Consider the following 26,750-nt stretch of genomic DNA (forward strand, 5'->3'; position numbering starts at 1 on the left):
GGTCCTGGGAGCGAGTCCCCCATCAGGCTCCCTGCTTGGCGGGGGGTCTGCTTCCCCTCTGCCTCCTGCGCGTGCTCTCTCTCTCTGATACATAAATAAATTCTTAAAAAAGTTAAAAAAGGAAGCACAGACATGACATGTGTGGCAGATGCCTTGCTTTTCCTGTGGCTGCTTCTGGCTTTGCAAATCCTGGCTGAAGCAGTGGGGCTTTGCTTGTGCTGCTGTCAAGCTGGAGGCCGGGCTCCAAGGTCAGGGGCAGTGACCTGAAGGCCGTCGGGGACTGGCATGGTCCTGGGAGCGAGTCCCCCATCAGGCTCCCTGCTTGGCGGGGGGTCTGCTTCCCCTCTGCCTCCTGCGCGTGCTCTCTCTCTCTGATACATAAATAAATTCTTAAAAAAGTTAAAAAAGGAAGCACAGACATGACATGTGTGGCAGATGCCTTGCTTTTCCTGTGGCTGCTTCTGGCTTTGCAAATCCTGGCTGAAGCAGTGGGGCTTTGCTTGTGCTGCTGTCAAGCTGGAGGCCGGGCTCCAAGGTCAGGGGCAGTGACCTGAAGGCCGTCGGGGACTGGCATGGTGTTCGGGGAGTGACCCACTCTGACTGTCCCAGAGTGCTGTGCCCTGGACTCGGCGGCACTGCCCGAGGGGCCAGGCCTTGGCGGTGGTTTGGAGCAGGTGTGATTAAAAACTCCCTGTTGTTATAAAGCCTGGAGATGGGGTGTCAAGGGGTGTGAAGGCCGCAGACCGTCCCAGACGGTCCCTGAGTGGCTGGTTTCACTCTCTCCTCCCCCCCGCCCCCAGCTGTTGTCCCTGTGACCTTCATACCCGCTTCTGCTCAGAGAGCAGAGTCTGTGGCATGATTTGACTTAGGATCATAAAATTCAAAACATCAGAAACAAAAAGGGTTTACAAATGCTCCCGGTGTCCCAAGATTTGCGTGCTAGGAGGAAGCTGGGGTGTGCGTTCACCCAGGACGGAACGTGACTTCTCACCCAGAGCTGTGTCCCGGAGGCTGAGCTGGCGGGATGCCATGTGTACGTCCATGTGAGGGTTCCCGCTGCACCTGACCAGAGTGGAGGGCGCGGTCGTCACGGGAGAGTGACCGGGGCACGGGGCCCTCGTCCCCGGCAGGAGCCATGTGCAAGTGCAGATGGAGAAATCCCGCCAAGAAAATCGCTGCAGACCTGGGCGCCACGTCTGCAGACCTGGGCGCGAGCCTGGCTTCCCAGCTCACAGCCCGCTTCTGGGCCGCGCAGGGTGTTGGCGCAGACCACTCCCGTCGGCTCCTGTTTCTGCAGAACTGGAGTATAAAACCCTGTCCTTTGTGAAGGTCATTTCTGATTCTTCGTGAGGTGCTGTGCCTGTTAACACAAATCTGGGAATATTTGAGAACAGCAGCCGTTACCTGAGCCGTAGGGAGATTTTACTTTACCTTCTTGGGTGCTTCACCAGGACCGGTTACTGTCTTGGCCCATTACCATGACGGTGATGCTGCGCGGGTGTCAGACCCCAGGGAGAGCCTGTCCGAGGGCGGCTGTGCTGGAGCCCGGGGTCGCCATGCGCTGCTGGGTTCCCCCGCCAGGAGGGCAGAAGGGAGCCGGGGCCTGACTCTCCCGCCCCCTGCAGACCCCAGACGGGTCACCTGGAGCAGCCGTCGGCTTGGCCGTTGGCTGATCACGCGCTGCAGGGACGGGCACCGAACGCGTCCCCTGAAGACGGCCCTGGAAGCCTCAGTTCCTGGCCGGTGATTGCGGTCTCTGTGATCGGGGTCCGCCCGTGCTCCCCCCGATGCCTGAGTCCGCCTGGTGGCTGGGCTGGGAAGGGTGCGCGGGCTTGTCGGCAAGGCTGGCGGGTGTGGCTGACGCCTTTTCCCAGGAACATTGCCCTTAGGGCGTCTTCAGCCCCTTCTGCCCCTGGAAGCGCAGCCCGTGTCGCAGCTTCCTGCTTCCTCAGGGCCTTAGACACCGTTCGGGGGGTCGACCATCCCCGCGGCGCCATAGGGCCTCGGGGCTCTGCACGGTTCCGTGTTGGACTCCGAAGCGGCCGCCGTGTGGGAGCACAGGGGTCCCTGCCGGGGTCCGCGGGACCTGGCCTCGTGCAGCCGGGGCTGTGACCGGAGACGGCCGGGCGGTATGGGCCGCTGCCCGTTGGCTCTGTGCTGTGGTCTGGCCACAGTGATGGTGTCGCAGAGACCAGAGGAGGCACAGCGGCCTGAGCATGCACCCCTGCTTGGTGCGGGGACCAGTCACCCCCTTCCCTCCGCACCCCAGCCTTCGACAGCCAGCTCCGCCCTGTCCCTCCGCGGCCCCCTCCCCTGCGGCGTGCAGCACCTTGTCCCCCCTCGGCCGAGAGTCTTACTGTGATGGTGCATGGAGCCCTCACGTCTGTCCTGCCGCTGGGGCCCTGGGGCGGGCTGGACGGCTGTGCTCCTGGGTCATCAGACAGTCAGGCTGCCGCAGCCTGAACCCGGGGAGGAGCGGCTCCTGACCCCGCGGTCACCTGGTGCCCGGGGCCGGCCGGCGATAGTGCTTGCCTCACACAGGGGCCCGGACACGACTCACTGTCCCTCCTTCCCGCCTGTGGCTCCGCTTCCGGAAGCTTCTCTCACAGACCCCCTGCTGCAGGCTGGCTCGGCCTGACGGGGACAGAGCCCTGGGGGCTGCCCTCTGGCCCCTCCTGTTGGCCTGGATCACCCAGCTTGGCCCCGCTCACCCAGCTTGGCCCGCAGCTGGCCTCCAGCCACTGCCCACTGGCATGTGTGACACGTGGATGAGGAGACAGCCCGCAGCAGGAAGGAGGAAGTGCCGCCGTTGCCTGGGGGCTGTTGTGTTGCCCTGCAGAGGACAAGGCTGGTCGCGATGAGTCACCAGCTCCTACTGCGCGGGGAAGGGCCATTGCTGCTGGGCCGCGGGTGGTCAGCCACCAGGGCCCTGAGCCGTGGTCCAGCCGGGCCTGACCTCGAGCCCCTCCGTGGGCTTGTGGAGGACCGCGTGTGGCGGGCGAGCTGCCCCCTTCCGGCGGGGGCCTTGTGGGCGCCCCCAGCAGCCTCCGCCCCGGGGGACGGGGCAGCGGCACAGGTGTCCACTGCGGGGAGGGGTGCTGAGCAGCCCACAGACGTGCCGCATGTGGCACTTGGAAACCGTAGACACGCGCGAAGTGAATTTCAGAAAACGTTCGTTTCACCCAGTTCTGTCGACGGTGGCGCGATGTCAGCAAGGGTCGTCACGGGCCTTGTGGGCTCTTGGGCTCGTGCTGAGGTTTCAGACCCGCGCCTGCCTCGGATTCGGGGCCTCTCTCAGGGAGTGGCCGCGTCTTGGGGTCAGGAGCCTCGTGCTGTGAGAGGAAACCGGTGCCGGCCACCGCTGCGCACACCACGGACTGAGCAGGTTTCTTGACCTTCCCGATCTCTGGGCTTGGGTTGCTCCGCTACAGTTTTCTCCCCAAAACGAAATCTCTACTTTGGGTTCCCGAGACTCCCGCAGATCCCGGCGGCCCGCGCACAGACCGTGGATGCTGGCCGGGCCCGGACTCCCTCACCCAGTGCTGCACGTGCCTCGGCGAGGAAACGCGTCCGCCCCGCGGGAGGCGAGTGACTTAGGGTTAAGAGCGTCCGTGGATGCCGGCGTGTTCTCGTTTGTGAATCCGGTAGGTTTGCTGCGTTCTCTGGTAATCCAGCTCTGCAAGGAGAGAGCCCACAGTGGCCTAAGTCCAGAAATCACGTAGTTCCCACGCTGGCCTCCTGGGTGGCGGTTCTTCCCGCGCTCTGAGGAGAACCGGGGGTTTGACACTTACACAGCCCCCGTGGGGTCTTGCCCTCGCCCTGCCCATGTCCTCACCACCGCGAGCCATCGGAGGCCAGCGAGGCGGGGCAGGCCAAACGCCATCCGTGCTTAGAGGTTTTATCTGGATTCTGGACCCAGTACATTTCGGCTTAGGTTGGCTGCCGCTTGCCAGTGTCCAGGCGGCCGTGTTTTCAGACAATGTGGAGCTCCTGGAGCTCTTGGGATCCAGATGATTCACGTTTAGAGACGTGTTCCTAGCAGGGAGGTGCCCCACATTCACCGGGGACGGCAAACCGGGTGTTCCGATGGATTCTGGCTGAGGTGCCGGGCTCGGGTCTGCCGGGAACAGAGGGAGCCACGGGCTGGGGGCTGGAGGGCCGGCGCCAGCCATAAACCGTCTCCGTGGGGGCACCCAGGCCCTCCCTGAGAATGAGCCAGAACAGAGCCTATTTCTAGAAACACCTAAGCTCCGTGTTAGCGTCTTACCCATCAGACAGAACGGAGCCTGTGAAAGCTTTGCTCGGACGTGGGAACCGGGACCTGCCGTGTCCCTGGCCCCCTGTAACGTGAGCAGTGCTTGTCGGCAGGTCCCAAAGGGACCACACTCAGGCTGCAGGCTTCTGTTCTGGCCCCGCTGTGTGTTCTGCTAACCGGTTTGGCTTGTTTTACTGGAATTTTGAAACGCCCATTAGGTGATCAACAGGCTACAGTCGATCTGATCTTCTGCATGTTCCCGATGGTCCCCATGTCCCGTGGGCCCTCTGACCGTGGCACTAGGCTGCCTGATGGAGAGCCAGCCATGCTGGGGAGGGTCTGAGCGCCGCCTCGGGTCCAGCTGGTCACATGCTGATGAATTCTGAACTCACAGGCCTCCTGCCATCCCCAGGTGGCTAGGGGGTCTGCACAGATGCACGGGGAGCTCCTCTCCCTTCTGGGCAGGGCAGCCCCCATGATCAGTGACCCCGTGTGTCCTGGGCTGGGGCGTGGCCTGCGTCCGCGTGTGAGCAGACGGTGCCCGTCTCACGTAGATGCCCTGTGCTGTGGAGTCTCGGCGGTCAGGTGTGCTCCTTCGGAAGCACCTTGGGCTCAGGTTTGTCCTTTAGGAAATGCGTCTTGTTGAAAATGTTGGGTATTATAGAGGGCACGGATTGCATGGAGCTCTGGGTGTGGTGAAAAAACAATGATACTGTTATGTCGAAAATAAATTAAAAAAAAAAAATGGAACCTTGAGCACATTATGCAGTTTCCCCAGACCAGAGTGAATCTGGTAGAATCCACGTCTGTGCCGGGAGAGGGAGGCGGCGGCTCCGGCAGGTGTGGGGACGTGGATCCCGCGTAGGGGTGAGCACGCCCGTGACCCTGCAGATTTGGGGGCAGAACTAACTAGCAGCGTTAGTGGGAAATATTTCACGTGGCCTAAAACCTGCTTGTGCCCGCAGCCCTCAAAAGCCACGTTAACGGTGCCTGCGGGAGTCTGGGGAGACAGTGATGCACTTCCCAGGAGCAGACGGACGGCCCTGCCCTCCCTGTCCCGTGCAAAGAAAGGGGAGCAGCACGCTGGCCCTGGGGGGCTGGTCACGGCGCGGCCTCCGACGCCGGCGGGGTGACGCCAGGCCTTCCCTGCAGTCGCCCCCCCGCCCTGTGGTCCGGGGCGGTGGTGGTCTGGGGCAGCGGGATACGGCCGCTGTCGTACGCTTCTGTTTTCTTCCTTTCTGGAACATTCTGGTCCTGCTTGTGTCGGCCGCATGGCGAGTGTGAGCCGGGCAGAGCCTGAATGTGCGGGTTGGAACCCCGGGACCCTGCGTGAACCCCGCTGTGGAGTACCCGGCCCCCCACAACGCAGGGATAATTTTCAGAACTTTGTAAATCCGTGATTCCCGCCCAGATATACACAAGAGGCTGCACCTTGCTTGTTGCGAGGGAACCAGATCTTATAACCGGCTCAAAGGCGAAGTTAGGAGGGCGCCTGTCTCCAAGGAGGAGAGGCAGCTGGAGGGCAGCACCGCGGCCTCGGAGCGGGTGTTCGCCCGGGAGACACGTCGGGAGCACGGGTGGGGGACGTCCCTGTGCAGAGCAGTTGGGCGTCCGGAGACGCTGCGGGAGCGGCACGGCCTCGGCGCTCCCCACGCCCACAGGGGTGCTGGGTTCCCCGCTTCCACTGCCGGACACAGACCTTCCCCGGGGGGACACTGTGGGAGGAGCCCCAGCCCTGAACCCGCCTGGTCGGCAGAGCCTGGCGGCCTCTGTGTCCCCGGGGTCCTGCCCCTGCAGCCAGGTCCCTACACGAGACTTCTCTGCCTCCCTCGCTGTCCAAAATCTGGAGGAGGAGGAGAAAGTGAGCACTTTCAGATGCTTATTAAAATCTGTATTGGTCATTAATTTCTGGAAAAAATTCACTTGGTGCAAATATGGCAAAAACATTAACCCTTCTCAAATCTGGTGGTTTCTTTCTCTGTTCTGTAGTTCTCTCGGTGTCAGTTCCTCGTGTGGGGGCGCCCCCCCCCCCCAGCAGGGACAGCAGAGCAGTGAGGGCACAGGGTCCGCCCTGCCTGGACCCTGTGGCTGGGCTCCACGCCGACAAGGACCAGCCTCACCCTTGGCCACCGATGCTGGGGCCCCACTTCCAACATAGGCCGTCCCGAGAGCCAGGCGGGCCCCGGAACCCCAGGGGGCCCTGGTCAGCTTCGGGCTAAGGTCCTGCGCTCCCGCCACCGCCACCGTGGGCCCCGCCCGCTCCCGGCCAACGCCCTCCCATTGTCCCACAGGTTCATCCCGAGGCTGTGCGTCTGCGTAAAGGAGGGCTCCCTGGTGCCTCGTCCGTCCGCTCGTCCGTCCCCTCGTCCGTCCCCTCGTCGTCCGCTCGTCCGTCCGCTCGTCCATCCCCTCATCCGTCCCCTCGTCTGTCCGTCCGTCCCCTCGTCGTCCGCTCATCCGTCCCTCGTCCGTCCGCTCGTCCGTCCCCTCGTCCGTCCCCTTGTCGTCGCTCATCCGTCCGCTCGTCCGTCCTCGTCCGTCCCCTCGTCCTTCCCACGGCGCAGCCCCTGGAAGGCGGGGACGGAGGCAGGATCGTGCACGGAGCTGCGGGAGAATCCTGGGTGCCCCCGGCTCCGCCTGACCTCCGAGCCACAGCTCCATTCCTGGTCCGCGACTCTTCGTGGTGGGTGAGGCCGCACCGTCAAGGTCTTGTCCCTCATTTCCAAGAAGCCGGTGAACTCTGAACCCTGTTTGCTGCCCGGGTTGGCGTCTTCCTGTTGGGGTCCAGGCCCCCAGTGGCGGAGGCTTTGGTGTGGGGTCGCTCCCCAACGAGTGGCAGGTCCTCCTGACGTCCGTGAAGAACAGCCCAGATGTCCAGGAGAGCAGGGGCAGCATCTAAGGGACTTGAGCCTGTGCCCCGGATCTCGCGGAACCGCAAGGGACGCTGGCAGCCACAGAGAAGAACGTGGCCCATGGTCAGCCCGTCCCCAAGGCCGTCGGCCGCCAAGCACCAGCGCCATACTCCAGAGGGATGGGCCGCCAAGCCCACGGACACAGGATGATTGGGCTTCTCGGGCAGTGACGAGTGGATCCTTGTCGAAACTACTGTAGCAGAGAAGAACCAAGGCAGAGAGCCCCGCAGGGTGTTCCGAGGGCCGCGTCTGTGTGTCACGCGGCTCCTGGCAGCGACCCTTTCTCAGAGTGGCTGCCGTCTCGGGCTGGGGGTGGCTGCCGCGGCGTCCCTGGGCTGGCGGAGGCTGGGGTTGCCCACACTCTTCTCCTCTTCCCGGCCCTCAGCACTCCCTCTGCGCCTGCCCGTGTCCTCTGGCCTCGTGCGGACCCTTCCAGGAGGCTCGGTCCTGCTTCCGCACAGACCCCCGGGGCCGCTGCCTACACGGCTCTTGGCGGGCCCGCTCCTGCCCTGGCCCTTGGCGCCCTTCCTGGTTGCTCCCCTGCGGTCGTGTGAGAGTCACCGAAGGGAGTCTGATGGGCACGCCTGGCACTGCCTCCCCACCCCCAGAGCTTCTGCCAACGGGTCACCTTGCGGCGGGCCAGTGAGCAGGTGTTGATGCGGGTCGGGGGCTCACCCGCCGCCGTGACTCACCACCTCGCCCTGACCGAGCCTCGTGAGCTCTGGCTGCAGCGACGTCCTGAGGTGAGGTGGTCCAGCGTAGCATCTGAAGCCCTTGCCCCGGGAGCCGCGGCCGAGGTCCCCCGGCCGAGCCGTTGCCTGGTCCCTGCCTGAGCCTGCTGTTGGCAGAGGTGCGCCGAGGACTCGCGGAGCCCGCCGGCTGCACCTCCTCCTGTCACCGGGACGGCCAGTCGTCTGCCCGCAGACAGTGCGGAGCGACTGTGCACGTCAGCACGGGGTTCTGCCCGGTCATGGCCCCTGCTGGATCCTTCACTTCCCGAAGGGTTACACGAGAACTTTCCATCTCAGTTCCCAGAGTCCCTGCGGAGACTGGGCAGGGACGTGGTTCAGACCCAGGAATGGCCTCTCCCTCCGAGAAAACGAAGAAGGGCGAGCCGGAGCCCAGGACGGATGGCGGGCGTGCTCGGGAGCTGGGTGACCGCCATGCGTCGCTGCAGTGAGAAGAGATGTGGCGCGCGAACCACACAGCGACTCACGGAGCGGGAGTAGCTGTCGCATCGCTGGTGAGGTGGGACTCGCCTACCACAGGGCGTTCGCATGTGTGCGACGCATCCACGCCGGTGGAACAGGTTCGCGGCGCTGTGCGCCCACCGCACCCCCAGTCAGAGCATCTGCCTCCCCCACTCGGATTCGCAGGTCGGTTCGTCGGGTCAGGAGACCGGAGCCCTCAGTGCCCATGGCGTCTGCTCGGTGCTGATCTCGCGCGCCGCCCGGACCGCCTCCTTATTTATGTGTGGTTCCTCCGGACAATGGTGCCGGCCGGCCCGCCGAGCGCTCTGCCCGGCCTCCCCGTCAGCCGCCGTCTTGGTGAAGTGTCTCCTTGTTTCTGCATGTGACAGTGTCGCTCTCGCGATGGTAAGGACTCCTTCCTCCTCTGTGTGAGTCCGCCGGGTTGGGAACGCGCCCGCCATGGTGCCTCCCCTCGTGAGCTGCAGGAGGGCGTGTGGAGCGGCGCCGGCGTGGCCCTGGGTTTGCGGCTTGGAGGCCAGAGGATGCTTGGGCGCGTCCCCGTGGGACAGGTGTCCACTTTGGTCTGGACGTGGTGCCAGCCGTGGGGGTGTGCGGGAGCCGTCCTCCGGGGCCGCTGGGAGCTGGGGAGGAGCCGTCGGGGGCGGCTTCAGCCCTGCGTGGGGATGCACACCCCTGGCCGTCCCCGGCGCTCCAAGGTATGCATCGTGGAGGCCGTGTTGGGTGTCATCGCTGGTCCAGTCCGAGATGAATCCCTAAAGACAGAGGCTGGTGTCGCTGTTTTCCCGGCCTCGGGGGTTTCGTGACGACCCATGTGGTCACGCTCCAGCTCAGAGCAGCGTAATGCTGTTCCGTGGGCGCCACTGCTGGACGCAGACCGTGGGGCTGGTGTTTGGCTCAGGACTGACGAGGTCGTGAAGTCATATATCGGGACTAGTAAGTGTGTTTTCGCTGCTTCTTGGACAGAGAAGCAGAATCCCGCTGACAGGGGGATGCAGGAGTGCTGAGCGACAGGTCCACAGCCACAGAGTCAGTCCGCTGCAGGATGCACGCGTGATGGGCGCTTAGGGGAGCCTTGTGGGTCGGGTCTCCCCACGTCTTGCACATTTGGTTTTAGTCTCCTCTCAGAGCTGGACGTGGATGCAGAGACCACCACGCAAACCGTGGTCTTGATCTGAACCCGGATCTCTGCCGGCTCGTCAGGGGCACACGTGGGATGCCCCGTAAGGTCCTGACCTCGGGACGTGTCCTTCCCTGGGCCCCGTGACGCTGACTGTGTGGTGAGCAGCGTCCGCTGGAGGCCTTCACCGAAGGCCTTCGAGTCCACCGAGTGGTCACTGGTCCCAGGAGCCAGGGGCCTTCTGGAAGCTGGTGGCTTCTTTCTGTCCCTCAGGGAACGGCAGGAAGGCAGCATCCTGAGGTGGGGCTGAGCGCTCACCCGGGACGTCTGGGTCCCTCCCCACTGGGTCTGTCGTTGCAATGACGTAGCGAGGCCGACTGCTGGTTGGTGACTCTGGTCTCGTCCTGCAGGCGGTAGACAGTCACTATTCGCGTGGTCATATTTGAGGTGTCCTGTGCTTCAACAGCGCGCGTCCGCGAGACGGTGTGCAGGGTGTGGGCTGGCCTTGATAACGTTCATTCCAACTCTGCCTCCCTAGAGAGGGGGACCCATCCGGACACAGCGTGGGATGGGCTGCCCCGTGGGAGGGCTGATGTGTCCACAGTCAGTGCTGGGGCCAAAGCCAGTGGCTGGAGAAAGGTCTTCAGGATTTTCATTTTTGTAGTAAAAGCTGTTTTTATGTTCTTTTCCTGGTTCCTTTTCCGTGTATTCTCTTCCAGCGTAAGTTCGCAAGCAGCAGGGATAGAAGCCTTTTGACCCAGAGTAAGACACGTGATGCTCTTACGGGGCGTTTCGTGAGCACCCCCAAAATGGGAAGGCAGCAGGAAGGGGCAGGGGGCGGTGGCGGGGGCACGTGCTGGCTCGGGTGCGGCCTGGCCCTCAGGGCCCTGGGTTCCTATTGGGCTGCGGGCTCCTGGCAGGGCCACGTCCCCAGACCCTGCCAGTGACGGGCCAGCCTGTTCTCTGCCGGGGATCCTGGGTTTCTCGCGTCCCCGCCGGGCGTGTGCAGACATACCGCTGGAGTTACGGAGACCGGCTTGGTCTCTGCCCTTCGTCTGCACCGGCGTCTCGCAAAGCCCGGCCCTGTCGGGAGGCCTAGAGGCGGCATTGGCTAAGGGAATGTGCACGCATGTGCTGGGGGCACGCCCAGAGGCTCCCAACCCTGGGGACGGGCAAACCGATGGCACGTGAGCAGAAACACCAACCCAGGCGAGGCCAGGCTGTCCTGAGTTCCCATCAGGGGTGAGGGCACCCTGACCCACAGGGGTGGGCACAGCAAGCCGCGGAGGCGGGAGACCCCGGGCTCCAACATTTCATGTTCGTTGTCGGCAGCTGGGGTGCGGCGCTGCCCTCGGCCTGTGGAGCTGCCTGAGGCCGTGATCAAGGACACTTGGGCCCGAGCTTTGATCTGATCCGCCTTCTCCTGTCCTGTTGACACTGACCGGCTCTCCTCTCCCACGTCCCGGAGCCCAGGGGCCGCCCGGACAGAGGCCAGGACCCTGAGCTGGGCCGCCGGCTGGGGGAGAGGGCCTGGGGACCCTGAGCTGGGCCTGTTCGAGGCTTCATTTTAGCTTTCATCTGTCACTGTGGTGTCCTGGCTCTTCTGTGTTGACAGCATAGGGTTGGATGAGTGTAAAGATTCTTGGGGTCAGAAGCTCATGGGCCTCACGGGCACGACCCTTGAATAATACGAATCCGGGCCAGACGGCAGCCGCCTCTCTCACTGGGAGAAGCCTCGAGTGGGGAGCGGGAGCGCCCACGGTGCCGTCCTGCGCGACGGTCTTCCCCTGCTCCCGGGGGTCTGACAGCCGCCCTCCTGTGTTGGGAGCCCGGGATCGTGCCGCGCCGTCTCCTTGGAGCCCCACCGTGCCCTTTCCCCTGACAACCAGCTTGAAGGGGCTTCCCGCCGGCTTTTCTGGGGGAGCAGACCGCCCATTCAGCCCGGTCCTTGGGGAACGTACTCCACGGGGGTTGAGTGGGATCGGGGCGGCCGTGGCCTGGGCAGCCTGTGCGGGTGAGGCGTGCGTCCCAGACGGCACTCCGGGAGGAGCGGTCTCCCTGCTAACGCCACTCTGTCCCCAACAGTGTGCCGGAGAAGAGAACTGGGTGGACAGCCGGACCATCTACGTGGGGCACAGGGAGCCCCCCCCAGGTGCTGAGGCCTACATCCCGCAGAGACACCCCGACAACAGAATCGTCTCCTCCAAGGTGAGCTTCTGTCTGGGACCTTGTCTCCCTGAGCCCTCTGGGGTTGCTGGTTACCCGCTCTGCCAAAAGCAGTGACTCCCGACTCTGTGCCCTGGTTGCAGTGGGACAGCCGCTTCGTGTTTGTGTGTTCCTTTCAAAGACTCCCGCAGGGACTCTGACGTGCCGGGTCATTGTCCCACCTTTTCTGTCCCTGGGGTGGCCCCCACCGCCCCCAGCTGCCCTACCCGCCCTGGGCCCACAGCACTGCCTGAGTTTCTGACGGGTGGGGGAAGGAGCGTTCGAGACAGACGTGCTGCTTCCCGGGGCTTTCACGGCGGGTCCTTCCCACGAAGGCTCCTTCTGAGCGGGAGGAACTGAGTCGACCTCCTCGCAAGGGGCAGGTCAGGCTGAGGCCACACAGACGGTCCGGGCCTGAGTCTCCACTCCTGAACGGGAGGGGCCCTGCGTCCTCTGCTCTGAGATGACCGCAGGGACAGGGTAGTGGCGCAGCGAGCTGTCCGTGGGAGACGATGGTGCGTCGTTTAAGGAGAAATCACGTACAGACAGCACAGCGTCAGCGGCTGATCGGAGCCTGCACGGAAGAGGCTCTCGGAAGGCTGCAGGCTGCGCGCCGAGCTGTCGGGGTGGACGGCAGCCGTGGCGTGTGTCGGCATCTAGAGCGTGTGATTGCTTTCGTCTCGACGGCTCCGAGAGCACGGAGAGAACGGCCTGACGGGTGCACCCCAGGTCCGCAGCGGGTGCGGAGGACGCGTGCTGTGACGCATCCACCTTTTCCTGGGAAGAGCGAGAGCGAGGACCGCCAGCTGCGACCTGGTGTGCCCGCAGGCTCGAGGGAGCTGCCATGGGGGTAAGAAGCCCACCTGTCCTGGCTCGGCTTCTGACCTGTCCCGCGGAAAGGCCGACCAGGCGACCGTGACGCAGAGTTCAGTTGGCGTTCTGGCGGAGATGCCCTGGGCAGGTGTGTCTGGGCTGGAGAAAAGAACCCACACCGCAGGGCGTCCTGTTGCTTGTGCCTGTGACGCCGCATGGACCCCCCCACGCCCCGCGCCTGCTGGAGCTTGTGAGCGAGCAGACCCCAGATCCAGGGGAAGGACCGGATGCCGCCTGCTCGGTCCGCGAACTGCTTCTCTGGGCGCCGGATCCATGTGGATCCCAGATCCGGCCTCAGGACCGTTGCCGTCAGGCTCCGGCTGTCCGGTCAGTCCATGCCTCCCAGTATCCCTCACTGCTGGCCACTGGCAGCGCGACCACTATTCCCAGGCAGATGTGGACGGACCGCGTTCGCCAGGACATCTGAGTGTCTCCTGAGCCCAGAACCACCGTGTGAGGCCGCTGCTCCTTACGAAGCCTGTCCTGCTGCCGAAGGAACAGCCTCAGAGTGAAGCCCGTGGGCTGACTTCTAGCTGTGCATCTGCCACTGAGCCCACACCTCCGGGTGGCCCCCGTGGCCCCAGCACTGCCTCTCACTGGCCCGCCATGACGCTCACTCATTTTTCTAACATCAGGGATCTGCGATGGGGTGTAATTTTCTATTTTCTGCTCCCAGTCTCCCAGTCGTGAACGAGGCAGCTCAGCAACCTTGCAGGGCAGGTCAGGGCTGCGGCGCTGGGCCCGGGTTTGGGTCCAGAGGAGCCGAGGCCGCTTCGCGTATGTTGTCAGACCTTCCAGTGGTCAGCGAGAGCGGTGCCCAGCGCTCACCTCGGTCTCCTTCCCCCGCGGTGCTGGGGCTGACCAGGTGGGCCGCGTTCTGCTTTGTGCTGACCCACACTCCGGGCGACTCAGAGCCACGGGGACCGCCACAGAGCTGAGCCCGGTGCCCACAGAGGCTCCCGCGTGAGATATTCGCAGGGGAGAGCAGCAAGGAATAGTGACCACCTCGTGCCGCTCGCGTCGGGGTGAAGGGAAGCGCTCCGGCTGAGCCCGGGACTGCTGGGACAACGTGCCGCCTGCTGCCCGGACGGCCTGGGAGCTGGGCCCGATACAGGGTCCGCGGAGCGTGGGACATCGTGGCCCCCGGTCTGCGCAGACACTCAGCGCCCTGGACGTCGGGAGGACGACGCGTGTGCGGCCCCTGCATCCGCCACCGGCTCTTGTGTGTCGCCCGGTGACCCGCCCGCGTGGGGCCGAGGTGCCACGCTCGTTCCTGTTATGTTGCTGGGTTTCCGCCTTCTCGTCACGCGCCATCCGGAGTTAGCAAGCCTTTCTGACCACGTCAGCCGTCAGCAGGAGCGACTTGCGGCGGGTTATCCTGGGCGATGAGGGGACCACGAGGGGTGGCGGCTGAGCCGGTGCGTGCCGTCCCTGCACCTCAGTAGCGGGAAGCGGTCCCTGAAGTGGCTTCAGTCCCGATCCGAGCTGGCTCCGGGAGCACGAGATCGGGAGGCGGACGGGTCCGGACGCGGCGCCTTCACGCAGACGAGCCCCACGCTCCCGTGGCGTCCGAGCGTGGTTCCTCGTTCAGAAGCAGACGACGCTATCTCCGATTTCATGACCCGTGGGAGACAAGCGCTTTCTAACGTGGGACGTTCAGGGGTACATAAGGGTCAGAGAGCAGCGATGGGCCTCTCAAGCCCTTGCCAGCAGCGCCCGCTGCACCCCTGGGCGCCTCACGGTCTCCCGCCAGGCCTGGGTTTTCATCTGTGCTCGCTTCGGGAGAAAGAAGGCAGGGATTTGAGTACGAGCTCTTCCGTTAACGTGACTTTGGTACCAAGTAACGTGTCCCAGGTACTTGGGGACATTTCTGACTCACGGGTCATGAGTAGCGTGCGTGGGTGCTGAGCAGTAAAGGTCGGTTTTACGGGGCAAGGCCTTAAAGACGGCCCTGTCTTGGGGTCAGGACATCTGTGAAGGACCACGGATCGGTCCAGGCCGGTCACAGAAACCCAGAAACTAGCGATAAATGCTGTGGCTGCCTCGTAACTCACGTTTCTTTTCATATCGCCTTTTAAAAGTTGGTGGAAAGTCGCTTTTTCATTATGGCCTATTTAAGAGAAAAAATATTTATTTTTCTTAAAAATCTAGAAAGATGGCTGTGTTTGTGCTGTCCACGGAGCTGGGGGATTTTACGGTCCCCGTGATGTCTAGTACCAGGTTGAGCCAGAGCTGAGGTCACAGCTGCATTCCCGCAGGGCACGCGCCCGTGTACCGACTCAACACGTGAGAAACTACCACCCGTCCCTGAATAATTCACTGAAGTTCCCTTGGTTTTGAAGCATTAGGACCGTGTCGCATATGGGGTCTGACTCTAGAATGGCCGCGGGTTTCGCAGCGGAACGAGGAGTAAATGTTTTCTGAGTCCGTCGAGCGGCCGGTTGTCCTGAGGTAGGGGAGCGACGGAAGAATCCAAAGCTTGGCCTTTTTATTTTGGTTTTTGGGGGAGTTTGTGGGGGGAGGGAAAGACATTGCCTGTGTTTTGAGAAAATTGGCAGTTAGGATTGGGTGGGGAAACCGAGGCAAAGGTCTAGGCACGTACTCCGCACCTGCTCCCGGCGTCGGGGCTGCATCTCTGCCCAGGAGACCTGCTATTTGGTTCTCAGTCTGCTCGTGCTCCAGGGAAGAAAGCCTCGTTGCGCACGGCGAAGTCCAGCGCCGTTCCTGGTGAAGAGCTTCGGCTAACTAGGGAAGCAGGAGCGTTTCAGTGTGGTGGAGAGTGTCTGCAACACCACAGCTCGTACCGCCCCGGATGGCGGCAGCAGAGTCGGCGCTTTCACCCAAGGACCGAGAGCGACACGGGCTCCCCTCTGCGCTGTTCGGCCGCCTTCCTGGGCGTTGTGGCTAATACGGCGAGGACAGGAAGGGATGCGGGACAGGCGGACCGGGCAGGAAGAAACAAGGCAGGAGTGAAGGTCGGTGGGAAAATCCCAAAGAAAACTCTCGGCAGAACCTGGTGGTCTAGTGAGTGATCAGAGCCAGGCCGGCAGCAAACAGTCGAATTCGCAACTAAAATTTCCGGCTCTTCAAAAGATGCTGTTAAGAATTAGAGAAGCCATTGACTGAGGAAATCTTGGCCAGACACAGAGGGGATGCAGAGGGGAAGGGTGCCGGGGGGTCGGACGCCGGGGGTCGGACGCCGGGGGGTCGGGCAAGACGCCAACACAGTGTTGACTGGGAGGTACTGTCCTCAGTGCAGCAGGTAAGGAAACTCTCCTCCGGAGGCCAAGATGAGAAGTCTGGAGAGTAGGTGTCGCCAGACTCCGCTCCCTGCCCGTGCAGGAGGGGTGCGTGGCCATCTCCGTGCTGGGGCATGACCACCTTGTGCTGACTTGGGCTGTCACTTTCTGGGGCCGGCCTGACGCTGTCACAGGACAGAGGGGAAGGAGGCGGGCAGGGAGGAACGCCGGGCACGTGTGTGTTAACAGCCGGAGGTTTATGTTTTGTGAAAGGATCTGGAGGTGGACCGTTGTCGGCCGCTTGGCAGGACGTGGAATTCGCTGGGGTTCGGTGCCTCGTGCTCCCCTGCGCGCGGTCCTGCGTCAGCAGCTCGTTCTCTGGCCGGCAGACGGAGGACATGCCGAGGGCTGACTTGAGAGTTCCGTAGGGAAAGCAAACGCGCAGCGGCGCCGGCACCGTGACCCCGCCGCCGTGACCCCGCCGCGAGCGCTGTGAAGAAGGAAAATGTCATCACAGTGACGAGTCTCTGTTTTCCTCTGACACAGTACACGTTCTGGAACTTCATACCCAAGAACTTGTTTGAACAGTTCAGAAGAATAGCCAACTTTTACTTTCTCATCATATTTCTGGTACAGGTAAGGCCGGCTGTCTTTTTTATCACTCACTCAAGGGTCAGAGCTCAGCTGAGAGCAGGTTAAGTGGGGTTTGCTGTCGAGTGACAGCAGGCCCTGGAGCCCCCCGTCTGTATCCACCGTGGACAGCTGTGTGGGCTCAGAGGGGCGTCGAAGCTGAGACAGACACGCGCCCAGTCTGCCCTGGGGTTGGTTTCGGCTGCCGCCCAGTCCTCGGGGGAAAATCGGGGCCCCCTCCTCTTTAGGGGAAACTCGGCAGCCCGGCTCAGCGTTGTTGGGCGACCCTCCCCCACGTGTGCGTGGGACGAGCCGGAAGAGCCACAGTGAGGTCTGAGCGAGGGAGCGGGGTTCTGACGTGATCTGGGACTGGCCGCCTCACCGTCCTCAGTCATGCCGAACAGAGCAGGAGGACTTTTACCAAGTCCCCACATTAACTTACTCAAGTATTTGAGGTTTGGGCCAAAAGCAGTGAATGAAACTACAACGCACGGCGCGGTCAGGCTTGCATCTTTGCCTCCGATCGCCTGGGTCCGTAAGCAGGTCCCCGTCTGCAGCGGCCACCCTCCGTTCCGTGGGGGTCGGTGCCTTAGGACTAGTGGGAGTTTACAGCAGCAGGTGTACAGTAAGCCAACGCGGGTGTTGTAGTTGGCGTCTCCGGCCCGTCCCCAGTCCCCGGGACGCACTGGGAGCGGGCCCACGGGTCCATCCCGGTCCCCGGTGGCGCTGGGGGTCGGCCGGCCGGTCCGTCCCCGTCCCCGCTGGCGTCTGGGACTCTGCTCTTCTTGCAGCTGATCATCGACACGCCCACGAGCCCCGTGACCAGCGGGCTCCCCCTCTTCTTTGTCATCACGGTCACGGCCATCAAGCAGGTAAGACGTCTGCAGGGGAAAGCGGGACGGCACCTGCCTGTGACGGGACGTCACCTTGCGTGCAGAGCCGGGCATCCGTGTCGTGTCAGCGAGTCACGGGAGACTTAGCTCCGGACATGGATGTGGATAACGGTCCCGGACCGACGGCTGAGCTGAAATGAGGCCGTTCGGTGACGTAGCAGCTGGGGCGGTGTCCTGGGAGTCTGGGGAGGAAACCAAGGCTTTCAGTTCAGAACCGATCAGAGATGGAATCTGTTTTTAGGAGAGTTTCTTAGCCTGTCCTCACTCTGGGCTGCCTGAACCAGTAGGACCCGCTGTTTGCGGCGTCCGGGCTGCAGCCCCCCAGCGAGCCTGTGGACTGCTGACCCGCCGCACGCCTCGGGCTCGTCTGCCCGGACGGTGAGGAGAACGCACCTCCGCCCTCCCTGCCTGCCCTCTGGCTGTCAGTGCTGTACCTGTCCCCCGTTTCTGGTTCCACCAAACTCCCCTTCCCTCGGAAGGAGGCCCCACACCCACGAGCAGCCCCTGCCGGCCCGCCCGAGCCCCCAGCAGGCACCGGGCCGCGTCCGTCAGGACGGCGTCCCCTGCCATGGTGCTTGGGGTTCGCATTTCCTGGGGACGGACAATGCTGGCATCTTTCCCGGGCTTACTGGCCGTTGCGTGTTTCTTCAGAGAAGTGTCACCAGATACTCCGTTCATCTTAAAACTGGGCTCTTTGTCTTTTTATTGATGAGTTACAAGAACTCGTCACATGTTCCGGAAACCGGTGCCTTATGTGCAACCGACTTGAGCATCACGATGTTTGTGTTTCCGGGTTGATAAGTCGACCTTTGATTGGGGACCTTGGATCATTCGTAGAACAACAGCTTCTACTGACTTTGTTGATGGTCCGGTTCTTGCTGACAGAGCGCTGCTTTTCCAGTGTTAGTCTTTGAGGAAGAATAAAGGGAACGAAACACATTTTGCGCGACAATGGCCGCTGGATGCTGTCGGTCCGTCGAAGCACAGAGCGATTTTCTCTAGATCGAGGAAGAACGGAGAGCGGCCCCGGCCGCTGTGGTGTGTGTGCAGGGAGCCCCTCCGGCTGCCCCTGCGCCGCGCCCAGCGTCGGCCCCACGGGTGTGTGCGCGCTGCCCTACGGAGCGTTAGGGATGTCTTTGTCCCAGTTTGGGCTTTCTGTCTCCCTCCCCATGGATCTGGAAAGACTGGTTTGGACAAAATGACTTGACTTCCTACCCATTAGCTTGGCTTTTAAATGTAAAAGCCCAAAGGGCAGCCAGGGAGGACCCTGTGGTCGGCCGCTGCACTGCTGCGCACGGGAGCGCAGGGCTCTCGTCTTGGGAAACCGTCGGCGGCGACCATCGGAGTAGAGGCCACGAATGCGGTTGGTGCATGTTGTGCACATCCCAGAACAGGCCAGTGGCCCGGCGAGGTGTCCTGGGACTCTGCGCAGGCCTCTCTGGGGCAGGTCGTGCTGCAGTGTAGCCACGGGCGGCACGTTTATTGTGGGGGGCGCAGGGGGCGGTGCAGTGACTCGAGGGCGAGCCCCGCTGCGTGGACACGGCACGCCGAGTGACGGCAGATACCCGCTGTGTCGTCCTCACGCGTTTGTAGACCCTTAGAGCAACGCTGTGGTCGCCTGTGACATGCACGTGTCGTAAACGTGTGAAACCGTGAACAGGAAGGAGCCTTTTCAGGGGGACGAGTGAGAAGGGACGGGGAGTGGCGTGGAGGGTCAGGGTGGGTCATCCGTAAAGGTCCCCGAGAGGCAGGCACAGTGGAGTCGTGTTTCCCTTGGTTGTCCGTGTCTTTCGGAAGAACGACCCCCCTCCTCCCCGAAAGGCTGGCGGACAGTGCCACGGGCGGGCCTCAGCGGGAGCGAGTGACAGACGCGGGGGGAGGTGCCCCGAGGGCCTGTGGGGTCTCTGCCCACCCCACTCCTGGGGGTACCCAGCTTCCAGCCCTCCCCTGCTCCGTGCATCTCTCCTCCTCACCCGCCCCGACCTCAGGACAGCTCCGGCCCCTCCGTCCTCTCCGCCTCAGCCCTGGTCCCCTGGTGGCTGCGGCCCACACATCCAGGGCTCCGATGCCCTTCTTTGCGGCTCCGGAAGCCCCCGCGGGGGAGCCTGGCACCTGCTAGTCCCACCTGCATGCTGAACAGCCTCTGACCAGCATCTGACCCTCTCGGTCCACATCTCCTGACTTCAGTGAGGCAGGCAGTGGCCCCGAGCCCTCCCAGGCTGCCCACCTGCCTTTCTTGCACCGTCTTTAACCCTCCAGGCCGGCCTGGCCCCTGGGTCCCCCGTGTCTGACCCTGCCGCCCCCTCATGCTGCTTACCCTGGGATCACCCCCTCCCTTCCACGCAAGCACCGAGCGTCCGTTGGGGGCCAGCTCAGACCCTCCTCTCTGAGCCCCCGCACACCATTGGCCCACGTGCACAGGGGGGCCTGCGACACACCCACTGGGTTAGGGAACAGGTGCGACGCAGGCCTGGGCCTGCAGGAGGGGACGGGAGACCCCCACCCCGGTCCTCCTGCCTGAGTGAGCTCCGGCCAGGCCGCTGACGGGGAGCGACTAGAGGCGGTCACGTGCCGCGGACTCGGGCTCAGACTGTAGACCTGTGTCCTGTAGGTGAACGTTCAGAAGTCCCACAGCAAATGGGGAAAGGGGGGCTCCCAGGGGCCTCGGGGCTCATGTGTCCCCATTACTGCCGGCCCGAGACACGGTGGCCAACCGTCTAGAGGCTAGAAGGGCGGCATGGTGGCTGGGGCCCTGCAGAAGTGGGGACATTGGGGTCTGTTTAAGGAGGACACGTAGGACTCGTGGGTTGCTGGGTGTTGGGTGTGGGAAAGGCACCTTCTGGCTTTTCTGCAGCTTTGTGCATCCCCTGGCCGAGGCCGGAGGTGTGGCACCATGGTCACGGCCCACCCGGCACGTCCAGGGCGGTGGGCTCAGGGCCAGGGACCCCCATGGCCTTCAGCTCCCCCCAGTGGGCGTCTCCTCTCCCCCCAGGGCTATGAGGACTGGCTTCGCCATAAGGCAGACAACGCCATGAACCAGTGCCCCGTGCATTTCATCCAGCATGGCAAGCTGGTGCGGAAACAGAGCCGGAAGCTGAGGGTAAGCCGTGGGCACGTCCTTGACCCGGCCCGGGAACAGCGGGCACCCAGAGGGCTTTGCTGACACCAGACCTGTGCGGGGAATTGCTTCTCTCCGGCACAGGCCGCCCACGCCCCACACCCTCCCCCGCAAGCCCCGCACCTGCCTGTTTGCGGAACTTCCGTTTTTACTCGGAGCCGCACCCAGCGCTCTTGGAGCAGTCGGTGTCGCAGACCCACAGGGTGCGAACGGCTCCCACCTCCCAACAGAGGAGGCTCCAGGACGCTGTTAGAAACCTTGGTCTAGGGCACGGCGAGTTCCGCGAGCCGGGAACTGAGATGGGGTACCGAAACCCCCTGAAGACTGTGTGTTCCCGGTTTGGGGGAGCCGTGCTGGACGGACGGGCAGAGTCTGCGAGGGCGTTGTCCACGTCACTCACGGGGATGGTTTTCACACCTGCACAAGTGGGCGGGGCACTCCGTGGCACGGGACAGCGTGGGGTCCCTAAGGCTTGTCCCTGAGGAGTTAGTGTGAGCCCCAACGGAGCCGGCTGGGCCCTCCCGCCGCTTCCGTGCGCCCCGCTGCGTCTCATCTCCGAAGCCCCCATCCCCCACCCCGTGCCCATCCCCCATCCCATGCCTTCCCTCCCCCTCCCCTCCCCCAGTCCTCCTGCTCCTCCCATCCCCCATCCCATGCCCATCCCCCTCCCCATGCTCACCCCCCCCCCTCCCCCCACCCTGTGCGCCTCCTCTCCCCCCCCCTCCCCCCTTCCACCCAACCCAAGACCCCCCGAAGGCCTGCTCGGGCGTCGCCAGCAGACGGGCCGTCTCAGCGAACCGAGTCTGACATGTGTCATACACGCCACCGTGTACATTTTTTAAGATTTTAAGCAACATTTTTTAAAGTTTTTTCTTTTGTTAAAGTCCTCTCTGCGTCCTGCCTGGGGCGTGAGCTCGGCCCAAGATCAAGGGTCTCGTGCTCCACCCACTGCACCCCTGCATCTTCTTCGTTCTGTAAACATCCATGTCGGGTGTTGGGGCTTCTGCTGAGCCCCCCTCCTCTGCCTGACGGGTGGTGACTTCCCAGTGGAGCCGGGGCCCAGGGCCGGTGCCGGTGCACCAGCACACACGCTCACGGGCCCGTCATGCCCTTCCCCTCAGTGACCGCGTGTCCTTTGCGGAGCCTCCATGCTTCTGATGAGCTGACCCGGAGAGCCTCCACCAGCAGAAAACTGTACTTTTAATGCTCTGCCGTGGGACACGTCTGCTCCGTGGCCAGCTGGTGTGAGACAGGGCCAGGCCCGCGGAGCTGCCCAAGGTCCCTCGAGGAGAGAGTGCCCAGCGGTCCGCCTTGGGTTCTGTTACCTCCAGGCCATCGTGGCGTGGACGGAACCATGTGGGCCACATCTGGGGTTGGGTCCTCATTCAGCCGACTTCTCTGCGTCCCGCCCCTGGTCTGCACACCTGCGCACACCCGCCAGTCGAAGGAAGTCTCGAGACCGACACCTTCCTGCAGGAGTCGTTCCCAGACTCGTGAACACACACCCGAGTGCGTCCGGCTCGGGCGTGAGGGCTAATCGGGCTACGGGACTTTGTGGTTTGATACGAGTGAGACGTCGTGGACCTAGAGTTGGTCTGTGGACACCCATGCCTGGTCTTCCCAGGTTTGGGCAGAAGCCCCGGCGAACATACATCCCCTTCACACCCACTCATCTCCCTGCAGGTAGAGAGGCCCCTGCCCCCCGGGGCCGCCACCCAAGGCCATCTGTCTGTCCCGCAGGTTGGGGACATCGTCATGGTGAAGGAGGACGAGACCTTCCCCTGTGACTTGATCTTCCTGTCCAGCAGCCGAGGCGACGGGACCTGCCACGTGACCACCGCCAGCTTGGACGGAGAGTCTAGCCACAAGGTAGTTGCCTTTCCCGGGGCCCCGCGGGGCGTCGTGTCAGCTGCGCTGTGTGGCCGGCCCCGTGTCCCCGTGGTGGCCAGCCCAGTGTTCCCAGAGGTCACGGAGAAACCCGGGCAGCTGGGCTGGCCGCACAACTCCTCACTCTGCTTCTCCCCATATTCCGCTGTTCCCTGTTCCCCGTCAGCATCCACGACCGTCAGCCACTCGAGTTAACTGAGGGGACTTTATGCTCTTAGCTGTGTCACTGAGCGGAGGCCCAGGATACAAGGAGTAGGTGGTGGGAATTTGGAAAACTTCATTTTAATGCTCAAGATAAGTGTCTTCGCTAGACTGGAGTTAAGTGAAAAGGCGCACAAGAGTGGAGATTTTGAGGACTGTCACTCCAACGTGTCCTTTTGTTCAAGTATCTTAAGGGGTTGGTTGGGGTTGGTTTCTTAGACTCGGGATGGAAGTCTGTACTGCCAGGTGGTAACTACGAAACTGTAATTAACAATCCAAAGAAGAGAACAATCACGATTTTAAGGATTTCGTTATTTTTAGAAAAATGGGAGCTTCCAAGGAGTTTAGGAACATGAGCGCGGCTCTATGGACCCACCGCGTCTGAGGCATTGGTGGTTCATGGTGGGATTTCTGTGGTGGGAAAGAGACACTTTATGAATACTTCAGAGCATCGTATCAGCCATGTGGGGCTTCGGGAAAACTTTCCCGTGTGTGATCCCGAGAGGGCGACCGTTCAGGCACGACTGATTGTAAACCACGCAGACCTGGGGGGCAGAAGCGCCTGGGAGAGTCGGGTGACTGTGGGGTCACGTGTCTGAGCGTGGCGGTCACGTTCCTGTGTCCCTGACACCCAGCGAGCCACATGGCCCCTGGCTGTGGGCACCCAGCGGCTGCTCACGCCCGTCCTGCGGGAGGGACGTCCCAGCGTGGCTCGTGGGCAGCCGTGGCAGGTCTGGTGAACCACGGCTCTCTGGATGTGGTGGCCGTTGCCTCATCCAGAGCTGGTGGGCGCCTGCTGCCCCTGCTACATGACTGGGCTCAGCGTCCTACTTGTGGCTGATGTCCCGTCTGCTCATCTGACTTGACCCGGGCGCTGGGGTTACTGACCCCTTTCCTTCACAGATCCTGGGGCTCCTGCTCCGGTCACGGTCGTGGCCCGTGTGACCTTGGGCAGGCATTTTTAACCTTCGCAGTTTTCATGTCCTGAGCTGGGACAGACCCTTCTTCCAGGGGCTCTTGGGAGGACATGCCTAGAAGGTCCCCCGACGTCCCCGGGGTGCAGGGGGCCCCCGGATGTTCAAGGTGTCACAGCCGCTGTGATTTACCTCCCGTGTCCATGCACGGTGCCCTTGCCCGCCCAGCACATGATTGCCAGGAGGACGAGAGCATGTTCAGAGCCAGGCTGTGCCCATGCGCCCTCGTGCCCAGGCTCCGAGCCCACCTGCTTGCGTTAGTGGTCCTGTCTGGGCCAGTGTATTCACTGCCCGGGTCACATTAGAACTGCCGTCCTTGGGCCCCCAGACCCACCGCCTCGGACACAGGGAACCAGGCCTTCCGGGCCTTGGGTAAGCGCAGAAGTATTTTCTCCCGGACGATTGCCGGTGGCGCTTTGAGCTTTGTTCAGTTGCTGACACGTGCAGACTCTGGTGTGCACACAGCACACGACTTACCTGTTCATGGCTGTGTTCTCCCTGACATGGCACCGTGACTTCGTTCTCGGGCTTAGTGCCGGGCCCAGCAGGGGACACACGGCGTAGCCTGCGTTGGAGATCGGGCGGCCAGGTGCGCGTCCCTCGCTTTGTTGTGAAGGAGATCTGTTGTCGCTCTGCAGACTCACTACGCCGTGCAGGACACGAAGGGCTTTCATACTGAGGAAGACATCGACGGCTTGCACGCCACGATCGAGTGTGAGCAGCCCCAGCCCGACCTGTACAAGTAAGTCCGGTCCGCCCTCCCTGTGGTTACGCTCCCTGCCCCCCGGGCTGGCCCTGCTGTCCACTGCGTCCAGCCCTGCTGTCCGGCGCCGTGCTTGTCGGGAAAGAGCGTGCATGTCGCTGCTGAAAGGTTAAGACCAAGCCAGGAATAGATGGTTTACTGTTTCATAGTCCAGCAGCATTAAAACCTGTAGCTACTTTTGCGAACATTTGGACCGGCCTAATAGAAGCAAGTTGATTGAAGAGTGACTTTCTGTAACCCGAGGAACCAACTTCAGGGAAAATCGCTGGAGCCAGGGTTGAATAGGACGGGAGGAAACCAGCGAGCTTTCGGCCAAGCACGCGGCCCTCAGTGGAGCTTCTGTCTCGGTAGCAGCAGACAGGGGTGGACAGCAGGCGCCCGGCCCCTCCCCGCAGCTGCACGGCCCTGACCTGACTTCTCTGTCATCAGGTTCGTCGGCCGCATCAACGTCTACAGCGACCGGAGCGACCCCGTGGTGAGGTGAGGGGCTGCGCCGTCAGGTTACCGAGAACTCTGCTCTTCGCCGTCCGACGCTTCACTCTCGACGCTCTGTTGCGTTAGGAAGCAGAATTCTGCCTTTCCAAAGACCCGGGTCCCGCGGTCTTCTCCGTTCTGGTGGGAGTGTCGCTCTCCGTGCCAGCGGCGGACGGCACTCTCGGGGACGTGGTCTCAGGGTGTTCGGAGTTCGTCCGACGCGAGACGCTACGCGAGAGGGGCTCTTGCATCTCCACAGACCAGTGTGTCTTCAGCCATAAAGCCGGGCCGTTGCTGCCCTGAGGCCACATCTCCTCGAGATCCTTGAGGGACACTGTTTTGGCCCCAGATTCTGTCTGGACTTAAGGGGGCAGGTCTCCTCTGTGGACCGTGTAGGTGGGAGGTGTGTGTGGTCACCTGCTTCATCGGAGCGGTCGGGGATCGGTCACGCCCACAGGTTGTAGACGAGGACGCGCATCCACCAGGTACGCAGCACCCGGGACCTGCCGGCGGCCGGACACGTGTGGCCCACTCTCATCGGCGCTGGCCGTCCTGTGGGGTGTCATCTGTGCATCATGTCCGGGTCTAGTGGGTCCTGGCTGTCGAGGTAACGGAGGTGGACGGTGTAGGAAGTTAGTTTGGAGTAGGATCTGGAGCCGACCTTTTCTGTAACCCCTGTCTCTCCTGTGTCGGAGAGACATTTTTCTGTCCACTTACACGGCCTCCAGATGGTCGGCATCCTGGTGTGACCTTGTGTGTCGAGAACAGTTGCCCAGAAGCAGAAATCATCACAGCAGGAAATCGACAGTGATCAGTGTGAGATCCTGGGGGACCTCGTGAAACTGTCACAGAAATTGTTTGTGCGCATCCTGAGTCACAGCCATTGTCCATGCGCAGGTTTGCGGTGCCTCCGAGGGGCTGTGATTGTCCCAAGACAGACATTAGTCTTTAAGACACGCCTAGTGTCTGTGCAGAAACAACCCGCATTTCTGTGTCCTGTGAGAAGCCCTGTTGGAAGGATCGGGATTTACTGGGATTAGAAAGGATTAGAAAGCTTGGGGTTTATTCACCTTGTCGCCAGGGTGGATCAGGCGTAAACTCCTGGCTCCCGCTGCCTCACGTTCGGACGATGTTTCATGCTGAGCACGGGAAGCCCGTGGCTAACGCAGGTCACGGGCTGGAGCTAATTCTTGTTTTGCTCTTTAAGGACGTACACAGTTCGGCCGACTTTTACCTTTTGAGTGTTATAGGTGCTTGTAAACTCGTGGTGTGAACGGGGGTGACTTGTGTCTCCCAGTTCCTCATGCCCTCGCAGTCCTGTCCAAACTAGAAGCAGGGTACTTCTTAAAGTAAATTGTGTTTCACTTCCCAGACATGCTTTATAAAAAGGCCATTTGTTTCCACAAATGGTCCACAGGCATCGTGAGCATACCGCTCGCAGAGGCTGACGGTCCTCAAGGGGGACCCGGCAGGGCGTGTGCGGCCCCAAGAGCGTCTGTGGCGGCCAGGTCTAGCACGAGGGCCGGGACCGTGGAGCCGCCCTGGGCTGATGCGTCTGGTCACGTGTCCCCCAGGAAACAGTCTCTTGCCCTCGTCCTCAAGGGGAGGTGGCCCCAAGCCGCGTCGTCTAACTTGCCGGCGCACCTGCGTCTGTGGCGTTCATAGGCCCCACGCACTGTGGCACAGGAGAATCGAGAGCACACGTCCCTGCACACTGCAGATGCGGTCCGTGCAATGCTGACGGCACCAGCGTCCGCGGAGCTGTTTTTGGCTTCCCACTCTTTTCTGCTCTTGGGAAATGAGCAGCGAGGAAACCGGGGGGAGCCCAGGGAACACGAACCCCCGGAGGCAGAGACGTGGTCTGTTGCTCACGGCCGAGTCCCGTGCGCTTGGGGCCGGCGTGTTCTTCGTGACTGATCTTAACTTCCTTGGTGGTTTCCTGCTGAGGTAGCAGGGGCAGGGGAGCGTCCAGATTTCGGGGCCACTGCACGCAGAGGG

At 62.6% G+C, this 26,750-nt stretch overlaps 1 protein-coding gene across 8 annotated transcripts in view; it reads left to right on the top strand.

Annotated features, from left to right (window-relative positions):
* The window catches only part of ATP11A (ATPase phospholipid transporting 11A), a 105,644-nt gene that overhangs the window by 34,211 nt on the left and 44,683 nt on the right, over positions 1-26,750 (top strand). For 7 of the 8 annotated variants that reach the window (XM_059377892.1, XM_059377897.1, XM_059377895.1 and 4 more), the window contains exons 2-8: positions 11,581-11,703; positions 16,359-16,448; positions 17,234-17,314; positions 20,328-20,435; positions 22,194-22,322; positions 24,154-24,257; positions 24,708-24,758. In XM_059377892.1, coding sequence (XP_059233875.1) covers positions 11,581-11,703; positions 16,359-16,448; positions 17,234-17,314; positions 20,328-20,435; positions 22,194-22,322; positions 24,154-24,257; positions 24,708-24,758 — 686 coding nt within the window. Of the gene's footprint in view, positions 1-11,580; positions 11,704-16,358; positions 16,449-17,233; positions 17,315-17,595; positions 17,714-20,327; positions 20,436-22,193; positions 22,323-24,153; positions 24,258-24,707; positions 24,759-26,750 lie in introns of those variants that run through there. The other variant, XM_059377898.1, reaches the window with a different exon arrangement.

Source organism: Mustela nigripes, chromosome 15 (genome assembly GCF_022355385.1).
Source record: "Mustela nigripes isolate SB6536 chromosome 15, MUSNIG.SB6536, whole genome shotgun sequence".
NCBI lineage: Eukaryota > Metazoa > Chordata > Mammalia > Carnivora > Mustelidae > Mustela > Mustela nigripes.